At 44.4% G+C, this 14,965-nt stretch overlaps 1 protein-coding gene across 5 annotated transcripts in view; it reads right to left on the bottom strand.

Annotated features, from left to right (window-relative positions):
* Positions 1–821: 821 nt before the first annotated feature.
* LOC144158259 (uncharacterized) overlaps positions 822–14,965 on the bottom strand; it is a 55,010-nt gene continuing 40,866 nt past the window's right edge. For 4 of the 5 annotated variants that reach the window (XM_077689013.1, XM_077689010.1, XM_077689011.1 and 1 more), the window contains one exon: positions 822–2,568. In XM_077689013.1, coding sequence (XP_077545139.1) covers positions 1,644–2,568 — 925 coding nt within the window. In that variant the 3' untranslated portion in view covers positions 822–1,643. Of the gene's footprint in view, positions 10,876–14,965 lie in introns of all 5 variants that reach the window. The other variant, XM_077689014.1, reaches the window with a different exon arrangement.

Here is a 14,965-nt window from a genome sequence, read left to right on the forward strand (position 1 = left end):
CTAAATTTAGAGGCCTCAACTGTATATCCGTCGATCGAACAAGGCTAATTAGACTAAAACATTCCCAAAAGCTAACAGAATACCGGTTCAACGTAGACTGTTTCAAGTATGCTTTCTTTCCATTAGCAATAAGGGTAATGGAATTCTCTAGGCAACTCAATAACTGGTACCACGAGATTAACAGAGTTTTCAAGACTGGTAGAAAATAGCGTGTTATCACCAAGTGAATGTGTGTATCAACTCATTTTGTGTATCATCTAGTCACGAAATCAGAAATTTTTGAAAAGATTTGAAATGAAGAGTATTAATGAGTAATCCCGTACGAAAAAGGATGTTGTAACCTGTATTATAAAGCCTGTACGGTATGTTACTTTTGCAAAAGGTATGCCTTCCTTGTTTATAGTTATTCCATGAAGAGTGTATAATGTGTACTACAGTCCACCGATTGTGTAACCCACACTGCTTGAAGAACTCTGACATGTACTGTGTATATGCCCTCCCTGCGAGAATCCTGTGAGGGATTGGCAGTACGTTTAAATAAATAAATAAATAAACAAATATTCAACACAATATCTTGTTCACTGCCTTCCTTACTAGAAAGAGCTGTTTGCCTCCCGCACACAAGGCTTGAAACTCATCTGAAGGCACAGTGACTAGACTTTGATTGGAAGAAACAGCAATACCAGTAGATAGGCAATGCCTTGCTCAAGTGTCCGGTTAAAAGTTTTCTGAATGAGTGAATTGTATCTTGATGAAGTCATCCTTTCCGGAACTTATAAGCACACAGTGGCATTGTAATTTTAGGAAGGAAAAGCCACAGACAAATATTTTAGATTTATTCTCCTCAGGGGCAAAAAAGAAGTAGGACCTTGCACACAAATTCATTCAGGCATCTTTATCTTGCTCACCACACTTGATATGGGAAATGAAGCAGGCATGTTGGTTATTGTGCCTTTGCAGTGTCACGTGCTTGGCTTCAAATGTAGCCAGACAAAAGTTGGGGTCCTTCTATGCACATTTCCTCATTCCCTCCTTTTTCTACATTGAACAAGACAAAGCAAATTTTCTGTGAACACGCCAGAATTGCCACTTCGCTCAAATTGCTGGTTTCCAGCTGCTTCCTGTGTACCTTAAAATTGTAGGACAATTTCTTCAAGCCCGAAGCAAATTATCTGTTATCACACTAAGGAGGTGCCACTTCACTCAAATCACAGGTTTTCAGACTTCTGTCTTTGAAATGTTGCCATACGCAATACTGGCTGCCTAGGTTTATGTACTGGCCACTTGCACTCCATGACCAAAACTGGGTACTGGTCGTTTGCAGTATGTAATACTGGCAATTCTAATAAAGTTAGTGAATACGATGCAAGGAACAAAATTTGCCAATTCATTTTTGTTAAATACATAAGAGGAATGAGAGGAGAGAAGGCTCTCAAATTTTTTAGTATTCTCTGCAAACAAAACTTAGTTGTCTTCGAACCTGTAACCCCGTTATAGCTTCTTTGGGCACAGCAGGTATTTGTTGAATAAAAAAATTGACATGTTACATACGCATTGCCACTCGTCACTGCACAACCTTTCATTAGTAACCACAGAGCACTTTCTAGTAAAGTTCTGTCACGCTGCACACATTCCGTCTCTTGCTAAGAGTGCAATCGTTCATGTTTAACCAGGTGGGCTTTTCGAGAAAAGCTTTTACCACAGACACTACACACATAGGGCCTCTCACCAGAGTGGATTCTTTCATGAGCAACGAGATGATGACTTTTAGTAAAACTCTTCTGACAGGTACAACAAACGTAGGGCCTCTCACCGGAGTGCAATTTTTCATGAATAACCAAATACCCCATTCTAGCAAAGCTCTTCTGGCATATGCTACACACATACGGCCTCTCACCAGAGTGCAATTTCTCATGTTGAACCTGGTCGCTTCTTTGAGCAAAGCTTTTCTGACAGATGGTACACATGTAAGGCCGCTCTCCAGAGTGTATTCTTTCATGACAAACCAGGCTGTGACATTTAGCAAAGCTTTTCTGACAGGTACTGCACACGTAGGGCCTCTCGCCAGAATGCAATCTTTCATGCTTAACCAGGTAGCTCTTTGCAGTAAAGCCTGTCTGACATATGGTACACACATAGGGCCTCTCACCAGAGTGCATCCTTTCATGAACAATCAGATAGCTTCTTTTGCTAAAGCTTTGGTTACAGGTGCTACACACATAGGGCCTCTCACCAGAGTGCAATCTTTCATGAGCAACCAGGTGGCCTCTTTTCATAAAGCTTTCATTACAGGTGCTGCACACATGAGGCTTCACACCAGAGTGCGATCTTTCATGATAAACCAGGTGGTGTTTTTGAGTGAAGCTCTTCTGGCAGACGGCACAAGTGTAGGGTCTCTCGCCGGTGTGCACTCTCCCGTGCCTGTTCAGCTTGCCTTTACCACGGAAGACTTTTGCACAAACAGTGCAGATGTAGGGCTTCTTATTGGCACACACATTCCCTTGAGGTGACGGTTGTCTGTGTTGTTGACAGGGCTGACAGTAATACCGATCTCCAAATGGGATTTTCCTGTTGAAAAATGAACAAGATGAGAAACAGCATAGAAATTATAAAACTGAGCTACATGAAAACTGCTTGAAACCATCTTGCCACCAATAAATGTAGTGTCATTCAGATTTCTACATTGTACACAGCGGCAAAAATATTCAAGTGTCCAAAACTTTATTTTTCAAGCTATTCTTTCAACTTTCTTCTCAGAAATTTCTCAGTGAGTTTTTTAGAATATACAGCAGTAGCTAGAACTAGCAACGATCACATTTCAAGTCCAGTTTTAAAAAATTTTACCAGGCAAATTTAAACTATTTATAACATCATAAACTACTCTCTGATGAAAATAATATTGTGATTACGTGCAAACCTTGTGAAGTAAGCATTTATTAGGTTGAATTCGGGGATTATGAACACAGGAAGCTGATTGTTGATTTGTTTAAACAATAAGATACGAAGCTTGTATTTGAAACTGTTTTTAATATTTAGAATGTTGTTCTCAAGAAGGAGTGTTTTGGCGTCACTGTGGTAAGGACTGCGGGTAAGTATTCTAATACATTGGTTTTGCATAGTTTGAAGGGAGGAAAGGTGGGTGCTGTAGGTATTGCCCCAAGATGAAATACAGTAATTAATATGGGAATTAACAAAAGCGTAGTATAACGAAAGTAATGTAGGCTGAGAGAATAGAGTATGCTGTACGCTATATCCCTTCTGAGATAAGAAACGTGAGAATGAAATTTCAAGTGACGGTCCAACTGAACCCCCCGAAAAACAGCCTCTTCATCTGCTTCAATTGCAAATTGAATCAGGAATACTCGTGGGATATAATTTATTACACATTGGTGAGAGTGAAAAACAATGAACCTGGTTTTAGTAGGATTAATCTAGTTTATTATGAGAGCACAAAGCTGCCAAGCTTGCCAGGTCATTGTTTAGTTTTTCTGTAAGGGATTGGAGGCATTTATCAGTGAACAATTGTTGTGTCATCTGCATAAAGTAAGCAATCTGAAGTACCGTATTTTCCGGTGTATAAGTCGCGGTTTTTTCTGAAATTTTCGTTGGTGCGTCTAAACCACCAGTTGACTTATGTACGGAATAAATCCAGTTTACGGCAGCCGCGCGTGGCCAGCGCACGTTGAGACACAGCTCTATGGTCTAAATGAATCCGAAGCCCACCGCTATGGCTTTTCTCGTAGCCCATAAGTCGCTTCGGGAAGTTAAACCAAAGAATTTTCAGCTTTTTCTAGTCAAAAACAATGATAATGGCCTGTGACAACCGCGCACCCCTTTTGGCCACGCGCCGTAACTACAGTTCAGAATAAATTCAGAGTAACATCAAACTGGGTTGCAAAAACAAAATGCAGTTTATAAATTATTAAAGAGTTACTCTAAAGGAGGTAAACATGCTGCTAATTTTTAAAGAGACAGCTTGCTAATAAGTTTCAATGTTTGGGCCGCTTCCGTTCGTGTCACTTCCGTCCGCCATGACACCTTTGCTGCACTTATTTACGACAGCACGCAAGAGACACGGGATGTTTGGAGAGGTGGCCGACTCTTGGGTCTCCGACTCTTGGGACTCCATTTCAACAAAAACAGTTGTAGCCGGGTTGATAAAGGCCAGAGTAATCCGGTCCGCGAGTGGTGATGATGTTGGCGAAGAAGACATCGAGTTGGAGGACGGCAGCGATGTGCCAGCGGAACACCCACTTGCAGTTGCTGAATTGTTTATTTGTTACCGATTCTGAGGAAGACTTCGATGGTTTTGCCTAAACGCCATCTGTAAGTACATGACATCTGTGTGTATCAATAAACCATTTTTGAGAAGCTCTGTTTAGACTTTGGACGGTATATGCATGTGTCAAGCCATCCTTACCGGAGGATGCGTTCATAGGCGGCCGCCGCCGCAACCATGTCCTTTCGCCGCACTTTCTAACAATATTGTAGCAACAAGATGTTGCACGGGTGGATTACAATTAGTTTATTGAGGCGAACTTGTGCCCACAACGTAAAACACCGACCGTTTCGAACGCCTCCCCATGAGCGTCTCCTCCAAAACTGCCCTGCCACACGAGTGCGCATTCCACGTGGCTTCGTGTAACGGCGTCACGAGAGTGTGCTCCCAGTGACGTGGGAGCGCCTTGTGGGAAAGCTTTCTTCGCGGCATTGCTTCCCTCATTACCAGCATCACCCCAATGCTGTGGCACAAATAAAGTGCGACAATTAAGCTAGAAATAAATAGAAGCACAAAAGAAAAATAAAAGCAAAGAAACAAATGTAAACCCAAAGAAAAAAAAAATAAAGCTATTCTAACAAAATAGCACATCAGTGTCCTGTGCAATGAAGTCTTGAATGGATCTACCGCGCATAGTATGGGTTTATTCACAAAACATGCACGACTTCTTTGCCAGGTGATTGTCAGTGAGCAGTGGAGCGAGAACCGCGAGGTACAAGTTCATAGGTAACATCATTGATTCGACGGGTCGCTTCATAAGGGCCAAACTACCACCGGAGAAGTTTTTCTGAGAGTCCACGGCGGCGGATTGGCGTCCACACCCACACGAGGTTTCCTGGCATGTACTTTCTAGCTCGGTGGTGAAGATTATACTGCCACGCGTTGCTTTCCTGCTGGTGCAGAATGCGATGCCTGGCCAGCGGTCGTGCCTCCTCAGCCCGTTGAATAAACTCTTCAGCTCCGCTGTCACCTGAGTCGCCACCATAAAGGGGGAGCATGGCATCAAGTGTTGTCGTTGCGTGACGTCCGTAGACCAGTTGGATGGGTGTCCTCCACGTCGCCTCTTGCACAGCCGTATTGTATGCGAATGTTATATATGGCAGAATTTCATCCCATGATTTGTGCTCCACGTCGACGTACATGAATAACATGTCAGCCAATGTTCTGTTCAGACGTTCCGTAAGCCCGTTGGTTTGTGGGTGATATGCCTTCCGATGGTGGCTCCCGGTCAACCTGAGGACGTCTTGCATCAAATCGGTGGTGAAAGCTGTTCTCCTGTCTGTAATAATTACTCCGGGTGCGCCGAGCCGTAAAACAATCTCATGCACAAAAACCTTTGCCACTTCTGCTGCTGTTCCTCGAGGAAGAGCTTTGGTCTCGGCGTACCATGTCAAATAGTCTGTTGCTACTACTATCCACTTGTTTCCAGAGAAAGACATTGAAAATGGCCCGAGCAGGTCCATGCCAACCTGGTAGAATGGCGTTTTTGGTGGTTCCAGTGGAAGTAGTAGTCCAGCGGGCTTAAGTGGTGTTTTGCGCCGCTGCAATCGTGACAGGTCTTCACGTAGTGTTGCACTGTGGGAAGAAGCCTCGCCCAGTAGTATTTATTGTGAATTCCCATGTACGTCTCGCTAACACCTAAGTGACCCTCTCTTGGCTCGTGGCAGGCCTGTAAGATTTCTTTGCGAAGCACTGAGGGTACGACAAGAAGGAAGGCCTCTTTGCTGCTGTCATGATTCTTTTTGTATAGCACGTTTTCGCGAAGGCAGTAGGATGACAATCCTCGAGCAAAGGTGCGCGGTACGTCAGTGCATTTTCCTTGAAGGTATTTGATGAGTGGGCCTAGTTCCGGGTCCTCACATTGTAAGTCGGCCATTTGGGATGTGTCTATTGCCCCAAAAAGTGTTAATTCTTCATCATGGTCATAGGACTCTGCAGATATCGGTGCTCTCGACAAGCAGTCAGCGTCGCTATGCTTCCTTCCAGATTTATATACAACAGTTATGTCGTATTCCTGAATTCGAAGGCTCCACCAAGCCAATCTACCCAAGGGGTCTTTGAGGTTGGCGAGCCAGCACAGGGAGTGATGAACGCTCACTGCTTTAAAAGGCCTGCCATAAAGGTGGGGCGTAAATTTGGTGATCGCCCAGATGACGGTCAAGCATTCCTTCTCCGTGGTGGAATAGTTCGCTCCAGCTTTTGAAAGAGTCCGACTCGCATAGGCTACGACTCGTTCGACCGCCCTGTTGCAACTGAACAAGTACAGCTCCGAGGCCAACATTGCTAGCATCAGTGTGAATCTCCGTGTCAGTGGTTTTGTCGAAATGTGCGAGCACTGGAGCTTCTCCTAGTACATGTAAGGCATAGTACATGTTGTGCAGCTTGTGTTGCTTGTTCCATCCATTAAAGTTCGCAACGCGTTCGAATCGGTCGAACCAATCTTCCTCGTCCTTGAAAGAGTCCCCCTAGAAAACTTTTGGTGTGTGGGGTTGGTGTACCACGAAGTAGGAAGGTGCCGTAACGGTACCGGAGGTCACAGTGCTGGCGTCCCACGTGGCCATCCTCGTTGGTCTGCTGGTCATGGGCTGGAATTCTACCAGCAAACCTCGCAGTTGCAGGCTGGTTTGCTCCTGGATGGGTGTCAACAACTTTGTGGCTGAGTTTGTTGCCGGGCCTACACAGGGGGTCGATGTAGAGCTCGGTTGATCGTACCCCGCACCTCTACCAGTTTTGTAGCGACAAGACGTTGCACGGGTGGATTACAATTAGTCTGAGGAGAACTTGTGCCCACAACGTAAAACACCGACCATTCCGAATGTCTCCCCACGAGCGTCTCCCCCAAAACTGCCCTGCCCCACGAGCGCGTACTCTACGTGGCTTCGTGGAACGGCACCACGAGCGCGTGCTCCCAGTGATGTGGGAGGCGCCTTGTGGGAAAGCTTTCTTCGCGGGAATATGATTCACTACAAGTTTACCTAATTAACAAGTGCGTCTTATATACCGCTGCGTCTTATACACCGGTGCGACTTATATACGTTTTTTCGGAAAAACTGTCATTTTGAGGGGGGTGCGACTTGTACAAAGGTGCGACTTATAGACCGGAAAATATAGTATTAAGACAGTTCGGTAGAGCATTTATGTAACTTATGAAAAGAAGAGGGCCGAGAATAGAACCTTGAGGTACGCCTATAATTGTTATTTTGGGCCTAGAGTTAATTCCTGACACACTAACAACCTGACTTATTTTGTGTAAGTAATCTTTTATTAATAGTGCGGGAGCAGTTACTCCTATTGCTTCAAGCTTCATAAAAAGAATGGTGGTTGATAGTGTCGAACGCTTTGGTGAAGTCTACAAATAAAGAGCCTGCGCCATACCCTCCATCAATTGCTTTCTTCAGCTTATTGGTTAAAGATAACAAAGCGAGGTCAGTGGACTATGCCGCGCAAAAACCAAAGTGAGGTGTTAGAATCTTAAATTTATTGATGTAATTCGCGAAGCAAATTTCAAGTAATTTTTCAAACACTTTACTAAGAAATGTTAGTATGCATATCGGGCGATAGTTAGATATTATTGCACAGTCCCCTTTTTTAAAGACTGGAACGATTTTACCCCTTTTCAGTTCAACAGGAAAGATGTCAGTTTTGAAAGTTAGGTTGACAATGGTTGCCAAAATACCTGAAACAGTGTGTGCAATCATTTTTATGTGGGTGGGGTGAATACCATTGAGACCAGCACTTGTTTTCAGGCTACGGATGACACCATGAACTTCATGAGATGTGGTCGGAAATAAAAACAGATTGGGGCCGCCGAGATAGGGATAGATTGTAATCAGCACTGTGCATGTTATCAATATGAAAAAATATTTGCTGAAGGCCTCAGCAATTTCTAGCGGGCTGTCATACGTGTCGTTATTATACTGAACAGTAGTTATTCCAGAGTGCCTTCCGTTCCTGTTCAAGAAAGAGTTGACTATCTCCAATTTTTTTTACATTAGATCTAGCATCTTCAATTTTGCGTTCATAATACAGCCTTTTTGCATTTTTCAGCCGTATTCTAAGATCATTACAGAATCTTCTGTATCGGTCAAGTAACCTCAAATTAAAGGCTTACGTTTTGTTTTTTTATAAAGGTTCTCTTTGGCTCTTAGTTCTTTCAACAATTTTTCAGTTATCCAAGGGCTCTGAGCACTGGCGTATATTTTTTTACATTTACGGTTCTGTGTATGGCATTGAATATGAGACGACCAAATAGGAGAAAACTCTGAAAATGCAATTTGGGGATCGTCTAAGGCTATCATTGAGGGCCAATCAGTGCACTCTACAGCATCAATGAACGATTCCTTATCGAAAACATCTCGGATGAAGGATTTGCTCGTTGGAATGGTGTTGCTGGTGAGGCACAGGAAAATGGGACAATGATCAGTAATGTCGACATTACAAACTCCTGCATCGGGTGCAGGTGAGAGATTAGAAAGAGCATGATCAATTAGTGTGCCTACACCATTAATGCAGCGAGTGGGAAGGAAAATTAAACATTCATATCCAAAACTCTGAAAAGCGCTGGAGTAAATTAAAGAGCTAGGAGAAGAAAAATCAAGTAAGTTTATATTGAAATCGCCCACAATCGGTACATTCGTGTCTTAAAGAGCTAATGTATGGAAAACTTCATGAGGGGCTTATCAGAAATTAATGACCGACGAGGATGGAGATCGATAGACACATCCAAAGATGATATTCCTAGTGTCACGGTTAAGAAAATTATGGTTTAGTTGCACCCAGACACTTCCGCAGTCTGTTACATTAAACTCTAAGTCATGTCAACGTTTATACCTAGTGGCAGAGTTGATGTATATGGCTACACCTCCATGATTGCTATGTCCACGATGCGAGTACTCAGAGTTGTAAGAAGGGAAACAGAACAAATTTTTGTTGTCATCGGAAAGCCAGGTTTCAGAGATACTGACAAGAGAAAAAGGATTTTAAACAGAGGAAAGAAGATGCTGTATGTCGTCAAAATGTTTACGGATGCTTCTTACATTTATGCGAATAGCAGCGGAGGAGACAGGTGAGAGCAAGCAATTCAGTTGGTCAGTTGAGAAATCGGTAGCCATATGTGGATGTATATTTTAAGTCCAATAGAGGGTGAATTTCGGACTGGATGAGGTTCTCTAGCAGATTTCAGACAGGTCAGCTTCACAAGGGATGCGGAGTACCTCGCTTTCTGTGGTTTTCCTGGCTTTAATTTGACAGTTGTCTGTCTATAGGAACTTCCAGCTGCTTGCCTTTTTTAGAGAAAGCGCCTGAGAAAAGAGTGCCTTGTTTTCGGGGGTCAGGTGGTCGTTTATATAGACAGGGCTATCCGCGGTTTCAGGAAATCCGATATCTTTGAGGCACAGTTTAGCATTTCGCGCCTTGCTCACGAATTCGGCCTTTTTCGTCCGGGAGCAGAAGCGAGCAAGCAGGTTCTTTGGACCAGCTTTCACGATCGCAACCCGGTGAACGACATCGAGATCGGAGGGTGCCAGTTCGCAATCAATAGTAGCACCTAGGGTCCGCATGATTGCTGCGCAGTCCTCCCCTTCCATTACCGGAATTCTCTTGATCTCGACGTTGTTTATCCATGAGTATTGCTCCATTTGCGCTACTTTGTGAGATAGCACCGCGTTTTGCACTTTTAATGCCTTGTTCTCCGCAATCAGAGAGGTGTTATCAGTGCGCACCTCTTCCACGAGGCTATTCATGTGTTCAGCACTAGCTTCCAGCTTGTGCAATCTTTTGTTGATTTCAGGAAAGTTCAGACCAGACAGCTGTGCTTTTACGATGAACTTGTTAAAGATAGCTTCAACCAGTTCATTTGGATGCTCATCGAGTCTGGCTTCAAGCTCAAGAACTTTTTTGTTCAGCTGAGCAACAGTAGGCATTGCGCAGAATTCGGCTATGCCGTACAGATATGCGCAACAAGATCAGCGGGAGCAAATGACAACCAAACAATATGGCAGCAACGACAGTGCAACGGCAAAGCAAACGCAAAGAGAACCTTCCAGTCGTACTTACCTGCGCAGTAAAAAAACGTTCTTAAGGTTGGCAACAATGCGTCGTGCACTGCCGTCGCTGCCAAATGTGCGAAGTTGTCGTTTCTGCGTCTTTTTATGGTGGTGCCAGCTAGAGTGAAGCCGTTTAGCGGAGCACCAGTGAAGCTATCCCCGCAGTGCGAAGAGAGAAGGAAGACCTCCGCTCCAGACGTGTCGTCGATGACAGTGCAGCAGGCGCAGTTCCACGATAAACCTGTTGGTGTCCACGGGTCTCAGTAGATGCGTCGAAGCAGCTGCGTAGTAAAGAAGCGTGCTTAAGGCCGGGAACGATACGTCGTGCACTGCCGTCGCTGCCAAAAGTGCCCAGTCGTCGTTGCCGCGTCTTTTTATGGTGGTGCCAGCTGAAGTGAAGCCGTCTAACAAAGCACCAGTGCAGCTATCCCCGCAGTGCGAAGAGAGAAGGATGACCGCCGCTCCACACATGTCGTCGACGACAGTGTAGCAGGCTCGGTTCCGTGATAGACCGGCTGGCATCCACGGGTCTCAGTAGATGCGTCGAAGCAGCTGCGCAGTAAAGAAGTGTGCTTAAGGTCGGGTACGATGCGTCGTGCACTGCCGTCGCTGCCAAATCGCTGACATAAAAGCTCAGATGCATGCAGAAATTTACACCAGATTACTTTGGTAAAATGCATGAGTATCTGCACAGGAACACATTCACTGCAACCTTAATATGCAACAGAAGCCCAGTCTCAGTGGGCTTCTGGGATAACTGGGCTCTGTACAGTCTGAGTATAGAGGATAAAGACACATTTTAAAGGGACACTGAAGTGAAATTTTCAAGCTCGCGTTTTTGCTTGCACTGCATAGACTTGCTCAAATGAACACACTTTTCATCGTTTATCCGGGCGATAAGGCGGCATTCATTTTATAAAGCCTGAAAGAAGAAAAACTACCATGCGCGGTTTGTGGCGGCTGCACCCAGTAACCGCAGTGACGTCAGGTAAAGGTGCTACGTGATTGGACGATGTCCATAATTAGCATTCAACAAGTTTCGGTTCTGTGAAACAACATGCTTGGTATCCGACATAATCGTCGAATGCGCATTCTCGATACTTGAGAATAGCCATACCGCACTTTCATGTTGTCGGCTGTAAAATGTCTAAGATAAGCCTCCCACGACGGCTTGGAATGGTAGCAATCACTAGCCAAGGCCTACGCAGTGTATGAACGCCCCCCGCGTCACCCAAACACTCAAATGCCACGCGCTTTTCTCCCATCTTTGAAGCTTGCCTCACTCATGCCTGTATCGTAAAAAGCATGTTCGCACCAGGCCAAGGGTCCGCTGATGCTGGCCTGTGCCCACCGCCCGCAAGCAATCGGCGCTTATGGAAACAGTACACCATTGAGAACTCGCTAGTGTGTTAGTGTCAGCCTGCGCGCGTTCTGTGAACTCGCTCATGGAGCAGTGAACGTAAGGCCCAAAAATGGTGAACTCAGTATAGACAACATCAGCTCAACACGAAAAAATGAACTTACAAAAAAAAGAGAATGTACCCTCGGGGATTCGAACTTGCGACTTGCAAAATAACACACCTAGCGCTCTAGACCACTCGGCCATGGGCCAGTGCTGCCACCGATGGAAATATAAGGTATATGATCCATCTTTCCACGCCGTGATCATCCCAACAAAGTTAAGCGCCCGCTATCTCGCACACTTCGTTTCGCTCAGTCATTCATCTCGCGCACTATAATTGAGTGGAACAGTTTACCCGCACACATTGCCATCGAGAAAGACTCGGCTAAGTTTTTAGAGCTCATGCGCGCTACGCTGACCAACTAATTATTTTTATTTTTTTGCTTTTGTTGTTCTGTTTTTGTTTCTCTTTTTTTAACTTTTTACCTATTGTATAATGCCATGCAATTGCTGCCCGTATTCATGTTTTGCGTCTTGTTGCAGTTGCTACGTTGCATTGTATCTTGTTGTACTGCTTTTTTCTGTTTTTTCCTTTTTTGCTGTTGTAGTTTACACACCATGTGGTATTGCCCCCCCCCCCTATGTAATACCCTCTTCTAGAGGGCCTTTAGGGATAACCTGAATAAATAAATAAATAAATATGATGTATAACCAGTTCACACTTTTACTTAGTTTTAGCATTTAAAGCAGCTTAGGTGGTTGACTGTTGTATAGCGCTCGAGCAGCAAGCATCCCCCAAATTTCCACAATATCTCATGTCTGGCAATTGCATTTCTTAAATAGAAAAGCGTTTGCAGATGTGTGGTGCTGCTGACCACTATGCTTGTTCATTGTTCACCCAACACAAAAAAAGTGCTTCCTGCACCCTAGTTTTACGCTGTACGGTAAAAGTTTCGGTTAATTTTATTTTTGTATTACCTATATTAACTTCGCCGACTCATCTCCCACTTTCAATTGGCATTGTATTTTTGTACTAGGGTACAAGACAGCGAAGAATCGAATGTGCGGTTGTGCAATGCTTGTGTAGAGGGACCTGGACTTGGAGCTTTATACAGTGTACAAACTAACAAAAGGAACATTTTTCCATTCACAAATGTGACGTTGCTTAGTTTCAACTGAGTGAACTGCGACGACCTGTCGGTGGCTGGCAGACTAAACGTTGGGCTGACTGACTCTGTTGGAAGGTCTGCGAGCCGTGCAGTAGCGCAGTCAGGCAAAGTAATTTTTTCCTGACATCACATCAGGCAAAGTCATTTTTTCCTGACATCACATGAAAACCCCACAGAAAATGGGGGAGGATGCAGAGGAGGACAGCATTTTTGAATTGATTTTGCTACAATATATTCGCATAAACGCACCCAGAGTGGTCGTAACATGGCCTAGGGGCTCTGGACTACAAATCACGCTAGTAATCCCGCAATGTTTGCAAATAACTTCAGTGTCCAATTAAATAAATACAACTCATACCGAAGCAAAACCTTCTCAAAAGTGTGACTGCAAATGGAGTGATAGAGACTAATTCTGACAGGATTTGAGTCAACAAAGAAAATTGTCATATTCTGATTTGACAAATCACAGCCTACTATTACATTCCATTATGCCTATGGAAAACATGTCCACTTTTTAGCACTTTCCAAAAGCGCTTAAGGTGGCAATTGGTCAGAGCAATCAGCCGATAAAATTCCTCTAGTAATGGCCCAGTAACAACCTCCTTACAACCCTAGATGTCAAGGACATTATAGGTGAAGAGTGCATTCAAGGGTGCCTGTACATAGGTGTTGCAACACTGTAATTAAGTCCCCTCCTGGGACTGAAGCCTTGCATTAGCACCAGGCAACTATCAGCCCATAGAGCGAAAACAAGCTCAGTGGTGCCACTGACGAATGGTGATTTGGAGCAATTCTCGTATCAGCAAATTATTACTTTTGCAGCAATTTGGAGCACCTAAATGCCAGTTTTGGAGCATATTGGAGCAACTAAACAGCAACACGGCAAAACCGCTGGGGGCAGGTCACTCATCATGCGTTTTGTTGTCACCTTACAGACCATACTGCTGTCTGCGTCCACATCGCCAACACCCGTGTGCGCAGCTACAACCTTTGATGGGCTGCGCAGCGGAAACCAAGCATCAAGTTTCCACCAAATGATCGAGGATGCGCCGCCACTAACGTCAGTTCGCGGCTTTGTCGTGTCATCAGCAAGCTTTTCTATAAAGACTGCACCACTCTGAATGAACCTCAGTGGGCACAGTGAAAGCGCTGGGTGCAGGTCACTCATCATGCGTTTTGTTGTTGCCTTACAGGTCAGTCATAGTTCTTTGCGAAGTGACAATAGATTTCTTGTCGCCGTGCCGTGCCCACACATGTGCATCCGTATTGCGTATGACTGTTTTTGTATTTGCAAATAGTTGGTTTGTGGAGATGTCGAGGAAAATCCTTAACCCATGGTAGAGGAGACGTTAGAACAGCTTTTAGAAGGCCAGCCGTCAATTAAAAATGACATTTCTTACTTAAAAAACCGCCTGGAGACTTCAGAAAAATTGATCTATGGTTTGGTGCTCGAGTGACAAAACTAAAAGTGGAAGTAAAGGAATTGAAAGACAAGGCGACCCTGAACGAAAGTCGTGGGTTAACTGAAAAAGTTTGTTGGTGCGGGCTTGTTGGTACATAACTGAATATGGAAAAACAGTGCCAAAACGTGACAAAGAACGTGACAAGACTGGGCGCTGACTAACAACAAGTTTTATTTCACCGTGGTGAAATATATACCCTCGGAAAACACGAAAAGAAGAGAAAGGGAGACAAACAATCAACTAATATACAAGGCGCATGTGCGAAAAAAACTTTCATTGATCAAGGTATCTAAGTTCTTTTTCCAACAATTCAATAGCCTTACTGACAGACGAATCACCCCGCTTGTGGATGACATGTGCTTCGTAGATTTCTCTGGCACTTTTTCTTTTATACTTTCTTAGCACACGTGTCTGCTCGAAAAGAGTACATTTACCATCTGCGCACTCTGCACAATGGAGAGCCAAATTACTGCCAGTTTAATTTTTCACCGTGTTCGCGTGTTCTCGCAGCCTATCGTTCAGACACTGCCCTGTTTGGCCCGTGTATGATTTACCACAGGACAACGAAATGTCATAGACTACACCAGACGAGCATTCAACGAAACGCT

Source organism: Haemaphysalis longicornis, unplaced genomic scaffold (genome assembly GCF_048455015.1).
Source record: "Haemaphysalis longicornis isolate Haplotype H1 unplaced genomic scaffold, Haemaphysalis longicornis Haplotype H1 scaffold_10, whole genome shotgun sequence".
In the NCBI taxonomy this organism is placed as follows: domain Eukaryota; kingdom Metazoa; phylum Arthropoda; class Arachnida; order Ixodida; family Ixodidae; genus Haemaphysalis; species Haemaphysalis longicornis.